Source organism: Aureococcus anophagefferens (assembly GCF_000186865.1).
Source record: "Aureococcus anophagefferens unplaced genomic scaffold AURANscaffold_1, whole genome shotgun sequence".
NCBI lineage: Eukaryota > Pelagophyceae > Pelagomonadales > Pelagomonadaceae > Aureococcus > Aureococcus anophagefferens.
The window spans coordinates 3,168,378-3,178,605 of record NW_008705561.1 but is presented as its reverse complement, the minus strand read 5'-3'; the positions used below and the strand labels follow the sequence as shown (position 1 = coordinate 3,178,605).

General features: G+C 72.2%; 2 protein-coding genes across 2 annotated transcripts; one reads left to right on the top strand and one right to left on the bottom strand.

Annotated features, from left to right (window-relative positions):
* Nucleotides 1-5,850: 5,850 nt before the first annotated feature.
* AURANDRAFT_18887 (hypothetical protein) lies at nucleotides 5,851-7,212 on the bottom strand (the record flags this gene model as incomplete). Its single annotated transcript, XM_009034226.1, has 2 exons — nucleotides 5,851-6,391; nucleotides 6,824-7,212. 2 exons carry the CDS (start codon nucleotides 7,210-7,212, stop codon nucleotides 5,851-5,853), a joined length of 930 nt encoding a protein of 309 aa, XP_009032474.1.
* An 862-nt stretch (nucleotides 7,213-8,074) lies between these two features.
* AURANDRAFT_70037 (hypothetical protein) lies at nucleotides 8,075-9,482 on the top strand (the record flags this gene model as incomplete). Its single annotated transcript, XM_009034283.1, has 2 exons — nucleotides 8,075-8,371; nucleotides 8,399-9,482. 2 exons carry the CDS (start codon nucleotides 8,075-8,077, stop codon nucleotides 9,425-9,427), a joined length of 1,326 nt encoding a protein of 441 aa, XP_009032531.1.
* Between the last annotated feature and the right edge of the window lie 746 nt (nucleotides 9,483-10,228).

The window sequence follows — 10,228 nt, the reverse complement described above, 5'->3', positions numbered from 1 at the left end:
GAACTGGGGCCGCATGGTCTCCGGCCGGTCCGCGCGGCCCTGCCCCCCCTTGCGGAGGCGGCCCCGCGGCCGCCAGACGCGGACGACGCCGTCGGCGGCGGCCGTCGCGAGCGCGCCGCCGGGGCCCCAGGCGACGCGGACCGCCGGGCCCTCCGCCATGCAGACGCGCGGCACGGGGTCGGGCTCGCCCGGCGCCGGCGCCGGGCCCCGGCGGTAGGGGTGGTGCGGCGCGTCGCCGGAGAAGTCGAAGACCGCCGCGCGCGCGCCGCTCACCGCCAGGTCGCCCAGACCGCTCCACGCGCAGTGAGCGCCGTCGCAGCCGCACGACGACCGGAGCGCCACGGCGCCGTCGGGCTCGCCGCCCGGCGCCGCCGCGTCCCAGAGCTCGACGGCGCCGTCGAAGGTCGCCGCGGCGAGCCACGTGGCGCTCGCGGCGAGCGCGCGGAGCGGCCGCGCGCTCGCGAGCCGCGCGGCGACGGACCCGTCGTCCGCGACGAGCACCACGCCGCCGCCGTGGCTGCAGCCGTAGGCCCAGGATTGGACGGCCGGCGGCGCCGCGCAGAGGCCGCGCACGGGCGCGTCGCAGGCCACGGCGTGCGCGAGCGCGCCGCTTCGCGCGTCGACGGCGTGAACGAGCCGGCCCGCGGCGGCGGCGAAGCGGTTCCGCGGCAGCGCGAGTACGCGCGTCGCCGCGACGCGCCTTTGCCGCTTGCCCGCCGCGGCCGGCGCCGCGACGGCGTGCTCGAGGAGCAGCGCGCCGTCGCGCGCCGACGCCACGCGCGCGTAGCCGTCGTCGTAGCACGCGACGGCCCACGACCCGTCGGCGCCCAGCGCGACGTCGTTCGCCTCGGAGTCCTCGACGGGCGCCGACCGCGCGGCGACGGCGCCGCCGGCGTCGAGGAAGACGACCGCGCCGTCGTCCGTCGCCGCGGCGAGGCGGCCGTCGCGGACGGCGGCGCAGCGGATGCGCCCGAGCGAAACGCGCCACGCCACGTCGAGGCCGCCGAGGCGCAGCACCGGCCGGCTCGGCGCCGCCGGCGCGGCGGGCGCCTCGGCCTTGCTGCTCGGAACCAGCGCGCGGCGCATAAAGCGTGCTGCGGAGGTCCGCGGAGAGGCTCGAGAGCGGAACTTGGACGATCTGGACAGCCGACTCGACGTCGGAGAGGACCCTGCTCGCGGGCTCGCCCCAGACTCTGCCCGTAGAGCTCGAGCCCTTCAAGGTCTTTCAATAATCCTTCAAGTAAAGACGCCAACGAGCCTGTTAGGGTCAGTTCCACTCGGACCCCTCGACCCAGTCGTCGTTGGGGTCCTCGGGCTTGGGGTTGTCGACCCAGATGTGGTTCGAGGACGGCGAGTCGACGGAGCTGCCGCCGCCGCGCGAGGAGCCGGCGCCGGCCGGCACCGTCGACGGCCGGAGCGCGGGCAGCGACGCGGAGCCGTCGTCGGGCCCGCCGGCGAGGGGGGGTTTCCGCGGCATCTTGAAGCCGCCGCGGTAGATGAACTTTGGCCCCGCTCCCGAGCTCCGCGCGCTCCTCCTCCCGCGGCGTCTTCGCCTTCCGGGGCTTGAGCCCCATGAGGGACTTGGGCTTGCCCTTGGCGTCGACGGCGCCGTTGGCGTCCAAAGTCTTCCGCCGCGCGATCTCGCTCTTGGACTTCTTGACGGGCAGGGGCCGGTTGCACGCGACGCACGTCGGGACGGGCTGGTTCCGCTTGATGATCGTCGGCCGCGTGACGATGACCTGGTCGTGCTTGCTCAGGCCCATGGCCAGCGCGGAGGACGCGCGCTGGAAGAAGCGGTCGCGCGCCTGGAGCTGGAGCGGCGTCGGCGCTTTCTCGCACTGGGACGCGACGGACGCCTTCGCCTCGTCGATCCACGTCTGCTGCTCCACGAGCTTCTGCGTGATGACGTCGTCGTCCGTGAAGGGGTTGTCGTCGGGCCGCTCTAAAATCATCTGCCCCACGGCCCACATGTCGACCTTCTCCGCGATGTACGTCGCCATCTCGAGCGCGGACTCGGAGATCGCCAAAATCGTGTCGTGGGGGAAGTCCACCAGATAATTCTTCTCCACGCAGAGCAGCTCGTAGGCGAGGCACGCCGACGCGACGCCGTGGGCCTCGTTCGTGACGAACTTGACCTGCATCTCCACGGGCCGCCGCGCCATCGTCGTCCGCCGATTCCCCCCGCCGGGCCCGGACGTGGGGTCGTCGTCGTTGACGATGGTCTCGAGCTTCTTCTGGTGCTTCTGGAGGAGCACGGTCTCGCGCTTCACGACCCCGAAGGTCTTCTCGACGGCCTCGGAGTTCGTCTTCACGTCGCGCTGCGTCTCCCTCACCTCGACGCCGACCTCCTGGACGGCCTCCTTGACGGCGACGATGGTCATGCGGTCCTCGGCGTACTCCTCGGCGATCTCGTTCTGCTTCAATTCCAGGTTCTTGATGAACTTCTCCTGGTTTTCCATTTTCTGGAGCACCTGGTTGAGCTCGCGCTGGACCTTGACGAACGCGTCCTGCCGCTCGCTCATGGAGCTCAGCGACACCTTGAGCTCGTCGCGCATGGCCGCCTCGGCGCGCAGCGTCTTCTTCAGGACTTCGAGCGTCTCCTCCATGAACTCGATCTTGTCCGGGTGGTCCTTGACGCCGGACGCGATGTCGTTGACGTCCGTCGCGAGCTCGCGGTGCGAGTCGTGGAGCTTGATGATCTTCTGGTCGAGGACGAGGGCCGTGGTCCGCACGGTCTTGATCTCGCCGAGGCGCTCCTCGCGCTCCGCGGACTGCGTGATCTGGATGCCCTCGACGGTCTCGCTCGTCGCCGCGAGGCTTTTCTGCGCCTCGTCGATCTTCAGCGTCTCCTCCGCGATTCTCAAATCCTGCCACTCGATGCGCTTGAACATCTTGTCGATGCCCTGCTTGTTGTCGACGGTCTCCTGGTTGTTCTTCTTGAAGCCCTCCTCCAACAGCACGATCTTCTCGTCGACGCCGTCCGCGCGCTCCTTCGTGTTCGACTCGCGGCGGTCGATGGACTCGAGCTTCTCCTGGATGTTCCGCGCGAGCTTCTCGATGAAGGCCTGGCGCGCCTCGGCGCCCTTCTCGAGCGCGTCGACGCGCTCGACGACCTTGTGGATCATGACCTGGAGGTTCAGCGTCTGCGCGTTGCAGCTCGAGAACTCGCGCGTCGCCCAGGCCTTGTTGTTGGCCGTGGCCTCCTGGACGTCGTGGAGCTCGGAGCCGTTCACCTCCCGGAAGTCGTCGAACTCCACGTTCGTCTCCTTGATCTGGTCCTCGAGGACCCGGAGCCGCCCCGCGGTCACCTCCACGAGATCCGCCTGCCACTTGTCGAAGCCCTCCAAGTGCTCCTTCATCTTCCCGTCGAAGCGCCGCTCCATGGCGCCCTGGAGCGTCACCAAGGTCGCCTTGAGCTTCTTCGTGCGCTCGTGGACGTAGTCCTTGAGCTGCTCCACGTCCTCGTACGCGGGCGCGGCGGCCATCTTCCGCTCGAAGGCCTCGAGCTGGCTCCGTAACCCGTTGAACTGCTGGATGGCGAAGGGGTCCGGCGCCTGGAGCTCCTCCTCGCCCTTGGTTTTCGCCGTCTTCTGGCGCACGGCCGCGAGGTCGTCCGCGGACTGGCGGTCCGTGATGTTCGCGACGGTCATGAGGTTTCCCACGACGTCCGTCAGCGAGGAGAACCCCCGGTCGAGCTTGTCCATGCGCTTGAGCTTCTCCGAGACGTCGGCGACCCAGGGCGGCGGCGTCACGAGGTCCTCCTGGATCTTCGCCACGGACGCGCCGAGCTTCGTGATGACGTCGAAGAGCTTCGTGGCGTCGAGGCCCAGCACCTCGCCGTCCGCGGGCACGCGCACGCCGGACGCCGCCGGATAGTGCACGGCCATCTCCACGGCCGAAGTCGACGGCGTCTTCTCCGGCGGCGCGACCTTGGGGGCCGCCGCCCCGGAGGAGCCCGCCATCTCAACGCTGCCGAAGCGCCCGGGCTGATACTGCGGTCGCGGCGGCAAGGTGCACGGCACCACTTTAGAGTTCAAAGCAACTCATGGCGGCGAGTCGACGTCGTCGCGGCCGAACCTGCAGGGACATGGGCGGAAAACACTAGTGCTCGGGTGCGGAGCGCCTCGGCTGCGGAGCGCCTCGGGCGCGGAGCGCCCCGGCACCTCGCCTCGACGCCGGCGCGCCATGATGCAGTGCCTGTCGCCCCGCGGTGCCGCTGGGGCTGCCCCGGCGCCCCCGGGCAGCCCGGCCCCGGCCCCCGGCGGGGCGTCGTCGCCCCCCGAGGGGACGCGGCGGGACCTGCGCATCCCGCCGGAGCTCGTCGTCGTCGACGCCTGCAGCGCCCGGCGGTGCCCCGGGTCGTCGGCCGCGGAGCTCGCGCGGCGGCGGCCGCGCTACGTGCTCCGGGCGCACGGCGCGACGAACGGCGCGCGCATCGCGCTGCCCGCGGTGACGCGCGGCGCCGAGGATCTCGTCGGCCTCGGGGCCTGCCTCGCCGCCGAGTTCCCCGGCGCCCTCGTGCCCCCGGCGACGGCGGCCATCGACCGGGGCGAGGCCGAAGCGGCGACGGCGTTCCTCGAGGCCATCCTGGCCCACCCGGAGCTCGGCCGCTCGGAGACGACGCTGCGCTTCGTCATGCAGGAGCACTGCCCGAAGCTCGACCCCGTGCTGCCCGGGGCCGCCCCGGCGCGCCGCGACGGCGGCCGGGGCCTCGTCCGCGAGGCGCTGCGGCGCACGGCGTCCGCGCGGCCCGACGCGCGCGCGCCGAGCCCGGAGCTCCGGGGCGACTTGGCCCGCCCGCGGACGCGGAGCGAGCCCGTCGTCGACGTCGACGTCGACGAGTCCTGGCTCGCGGCGCGCCGCGTGTCCTTCGCGCCGGAAGTCGACCTGCGCCACCCGCCGCCGCTCGCGCGGCGCCACACGCTGAGCGAGGGCATGCCGAGCCCGCTCGGCGGCGCGCCGCGGAGCCTCGCCTGCGCCAAGCGGGACCTGCGGCCAGCCTTCGCGCCGCCGGCCGGCGGCAAGAACCCCCTCTTCGCCGCGGCGCCGCAAAAGCCCGCGGCGTCGCCCGAGTCGCCCGGCTCGGGCCCCGGCGCGGACTCGCCGCCGACGCCGCCGCCGCCGCCCGACGCCGCCGCGCCGCCGCCCGGGGCCGCCGCGCCGGCGCCCGACGCCGCCGCGCCGGCGCCCGAGGCCGCGCCCGAGCCCGCGGCCGCGGACCCGCGCGAGGCCTCGGACGAGGTGTCCATCGAGGTCGGCGACATCTCCCACTTCGCGCTGCTCTTCCCGACGGACGAGAAGATCGTGAGCTGGGCCAAGGCCCAGTCCGCGGCCGTCGCCGCGGTCCGCGCGCGCGCCGCGCGCCGCGGCGCGGCGGGCGGCGTCGTCGCGTCGACGGACGTGATCCTCGGCTACCTCCGGTCCCTGCTCCGCGCGGCGCGCTACGTCAAGCTCCTCCACGACCGCCTCGCCACGGCGAAGCTCCGCCGCGCGGCGGCCGAGCGGAGCTTCGACGGCGGCCGCGGCGCGGCGAAGCTGTCGCTCATCCGCGTCGCGGCGGCGACGGCGGCGGACGTCGACCACGCGCGCGCCGCGGAGCGGGCCCTCGAGGAGGCGCTCGTCAAGGCCAGCGAGCGCTTCCAGAACGAGGCGCCCAACTTCCGGCGCGAGTTCGAGGCGCGCTGGCCGCCGCTCGCGCGCGAGTTCCCCGCGGACGACGCCGCGGAGAAGCCCTAGAACGCGAACCCCCCGCCCCGCCCGCCGCTTCGTTCGGTCCGCGTTAAGTCGCCGGCCGGCGCGTCTCACGAGTCGAAGCGGGGGCCGTTAGACTAGGGGGCGGGGGGCATTCGCCTAGACGAGCTCGACGCCCGCGGGCGGGATGTAGGACGCGCAGCACGTCGTCGAGAGGCAGTCGCCGCCCGTCTGGATCTGGATCGTCGCGTGGTCGATGCCGTGGGACGCGCAGAGCGCCTGCGCGGCCTTGAGGACGGCGTCCGGGTCGCGCGTGCCCTCGGCGCAGATCATGTGGCAGGAGAGGATGGGCTTGCCCGCGGTGAGCTCCCAGACGTGGACGTCGTGGCAGTCGGCGACGCCGTCGAGGCCGTTGAGCGCGCGCGTGAGCGCGACGCAGTCGACGGAGTCCGGCGCGCCCTGGAGGAGCACGGTCACGGTCTGGATCGTGAAGCCCGCCGTCGTGTAGAGCACGACGACGGCGAAGACGAGCGTGACGACCGGGTCCGCGATCTGCCAGTCCGGGTGCGCCCAAATCAGCAGCCCCGCGACGACGACGCCGAGCGACTGGAGCAGGTCGCCGAGCACGTGCAGGTACGCGGCGTCGAGGTTCATGTTCCGCTTCTCCTTCTTCGGGGGCGGCGCCTCGGCGCCGAGCGCGCTGTAGGACGCGCCGCCCGCCGGCGCGAGCCGCGTCTTCTCGTGGCCGTGGCCGTGGCCGTGGTCGCCGTGGTCGCCGCGCGTCTTCGCGTGGCCGTGGCCGTGGTCGTGGTCCGGCGCCTTGGCGTGGCCGTGGCCGTGGTCGTGGCCGTCGGGCGCCGGCGGCGCGCCGTGGCCGTGGCCGTGGCCGTGGCCGTGGTCCTTCTCGTCCTCGTCGTCCGACGAGTGGTGGCCGTGGCCGTGGCCGTGGTCGCGGTGGTCGGCGGCGTGGTCGTGGTCGTCGTGGCCGTGGCCGCCGCAGCAGTCGCCGTGGTGGTCGCCGTGGCCGGCGGCGGCGTGGCCGTGGCCGTGCGCGTGGCCGTGGCCGTGGTCGTGGCCGAAGCCGCCGTGGTGGTGCCCGCCGAGCACGCGCTCCAGCACGACGTTCATGGACACGCCGAAGAGGCCCAGGACGACCATGAGCTTGCCGTCGACGGGCGCCGCCGTGCCCGCGTAGAACTCGTCGATGCGCAGCACGGCCTCCCAGACCAAGGCGCCCGTGACCAACCAGATGCCCATGGTCGACGCGAGCGCGGCGAGCACCTCGACGCGCGCGAGGCCGAAGGTGTAGTTCTTCGTCGGCCCGCGCTCGCTCAGGTAGATGGCCGCCAGCGACACGCCGAAGCTCGCCGCGTCCGTGAGCATGTGCGCCGCGTCGCCGAGCATGGCCAGGGACCGCGCGTAGAAGCCGCCGATCGCCTCGACGAGCATGAACCCGAAGGTCATGCCCATGCCGATCCAGAGCTTCTCCTTGGCCGTGAACTCCCTCTTGGCGCCGCCCATGGTCGTCGGGGGCCGCCGGCGCGCGTCTTCTGCACGCCTGCGAGCGGTCCAGCTCCAGGTCTCTGGCGGCTCGAGCTTAAGCTGTGGCGCGCGCTCTCCGTGTGGCCGCCGGGGGTTGCTCGGGCTGCCCGGCGGCGTCGCGCGGCGTCGCGGCGTGTGTCCCGACAGAGCCCTGGAAGAAACGCCAGAAGGCCGTGGTCGCGGAGCTCCAGGCCAGGCTGGCGGCTAAGGAGGCCGTCTCTGCGCGGCGCAAGAGCTGCGCCGACGCCCGGGACAACTTGAGGGCGCGCGTGACGTGCACAAGTCGCCGAGCGATGATCGTCTCCTTGTCCAAGCTCATCCTGCGCAGAAACATCAAACTCCCCACTCGGAAATCGGACTCTATGGTCAATGGCCTTATACAACAAAAAAGTCGCCCCGTGCCTCGAGTGCGACGGCCGCTTGCCACTCCCCGGCCCGCTCCCGCTCCCGCTCCCGCGAGCGCGCCGCGTCGCGCGGCGAGTCGCCCGCGTCGCGCGGCGAGTCGCCCGAGCGCGGCGAGCGGCCGGCGCCGGCGGCGGTCACGCCGCAGGCCGCGGCGCCCATGATGACTGAGGCGTGTAGATACGCCGCGGCGGTCGGGAACGCGCGCGCGTCCCGTGGAGGCGAAGATGCTCGCGGCGGGAGGTGCTCCCGGCTCGTCGTCGTGGCGGCTGTGTGGGCAACGTCGCTCGGATTTTAACCGGAGTCTTGCCCGCGCGACGGCGCGGAACGCGGCGGGAAGCTCAGGGGGAAGCTTAAGGCGCTCGAGCAGATCAAAATGCCCCGGCGCCAAATGCCGGCGAGGCCGAGCCCGCGGGCATCTCGACTTTGGGCGAGCAGCATGGCGTCGGAGACGGCACAGTCGACGGCGAGCAAGAAGGTGGACGCGTCGGAGTATGAGGTGACGCAGAAGATCAGCCCGTTCCTGGACGCGCACCTCGTGTTCCCGCTCCTCGACTTCCTCGAGGAGAACACGTCCTACGAGGCCGGGAGCGTCCAGCGGGCGCGCCTGGACCTGCTGGCGCCGACGAACATGGTGGACTACGCCATCGAGATCCGGAGCGCGCTCGGCGACGCGAACGCGGCCCTCGTCGAGGGCGCGCCGTCCGTCGAGGCCATGGAGGCGCGGCGCGACGCGGTCTTCGAGGCCATGGAGGCGCTCGAGGCCAAGGTCCAGCGCGTCGCCGAGGTATTAGAGGACGCCGAGGCCGTGGAGCAGATGAAGCGCGACGGCACCTACACCGCCGCGGACCTCGAAGCCAAACACGGCATCGGCCCCGCGAACTGGGCCGACTACTTCGAGTTCGCGAAATTCCTCTACGAGTGCGGCGACTACGAGGGCGCGCGCGACATGCTCGACCACTACCTGGCCCTCTGCTTCCCCGCGGGCAAGAAGCTCGACGCGTCGGGCTTCCGCGCGCTCTGGGGCAAGTTCGGCTCCGAGGTGCTGCTGAAGAACTGGGAGGGCGCGCTCCACGATTTGGGCCGGCTCCGGGCGGCGATCGACGACTTCGGCGCGCCGCCCCTCGAGCAGCTCCAGCAGCGGTCCTGGCTCCTGCACTGGTCCCTCTTCGTCTTCTTCAACCACGCCAAGGGCCACGACGGCATCATCGACCTCTTCCTCAACGAGAAGTACCTGCAGGCGATCCAGACGAACTGCCCGTGGCTCCTGCGGTACCTGACGACGGCCGTCATCATCAACAAGCGGCGGCGGTCCACTTTGAAGGACCTCGTGCGCGTCATCACCATGGAGCACGACCTCAAGGCCGACCCCGTGACCCAGTTCCTCGAGTGCCTCTACGTCAAGTTCGACTTCGAGGGCGCGCAGCGGACGCTCGCGGAGTGCGACAAGGCGCTCCGCTCCGACTACTTCCTCTGCAACTGCGCCGACGCCTTCATGGAGGACGCGCGCCTCTTCGTCTTCGAGACCTACTGCCGCATCCACACGAAGATCGACATCGGCATGCTCTCGGATAAATTGGTCATGGAGCGCGAGAAGGCGGAGCGCTGGGTCGTCGACCTCATCCGCGGCGCGCTCCTCGACGCGAAGATCGACTCCCAGGACTCCTGCGTCGTCATGGGCACGGACACGACGTCCGTCTACTCCCAGGTCATCGACAAGACCCGGGACCTCTCCAACCGGTCCGCCGCGCTCCTCTCCGCGCTCGAGACCAAGATCTGCGAGGCGAACTAGGCGCGCGCCGCCCCGACGCCCCCGCCCCCCCCCCCATCGCTAACACGCCGTCGCACCTAGAACGCCGGCACGGCCGCGTAGGGGTCCGCCGGGACGGCGCGCGGCGCGCGGACGCCCGCCCAGGCCGCGCGGGATATGCCGTCGTCGCGCGGCGCGCAGTGCGCGTCCCAGAGCGCCGCGTCCTCGGGGAAGAGGCGCCGCGCGTCGACGTCCGGGGCCCACGCCGACGCCGCGACGACGTTCTCCGCGGCGGACGCGTCCAGCAAGCACGTGGAGCAGTGCTTCGCGAAGACCGCGTTGACGCGGGCGACGAGGTGCTTGGCGTCGTAGCAGACGACGAGCGGGTCCGGCCCGGCCCAGAAGGCCTGGGGCCAGAGCGCGACGCGGTGCGTGTCCTTGTATAGCTCGTTGACGCGCGACACGCGGCAGTCCGCGGAATCGCAGCCGCGCGTCGCGGAATCGAGCCAGGCGAAGAGCGCGTCGTCGCTCAGGCCGTGGAGGACGTCGGCTTCGTCCGTGACCACGCGCCGGAGGTGCGCCGCGACGCTCCGGAAGCGCGCCGCGGGCTCGCGCAGGACGACGAACGGCGCGGCGCCGGCGACGGCCGTGCCGTTGCACCGCCGGAGGTCGCGGCAGCCGTCGCGGTGGTCCCGAATCTCCACGCCTCTGCGGCAGCAGCGCGGGTCCGAGTTCTTGCGGCAGCAGGTGACGAGCGCGAGCCAGACGACCGTCGACGCGGATTTCGGGATCCGCATGTACGCCTGGGCAGGAAACGGGTGATTCAACGTTGATTCAACGTGA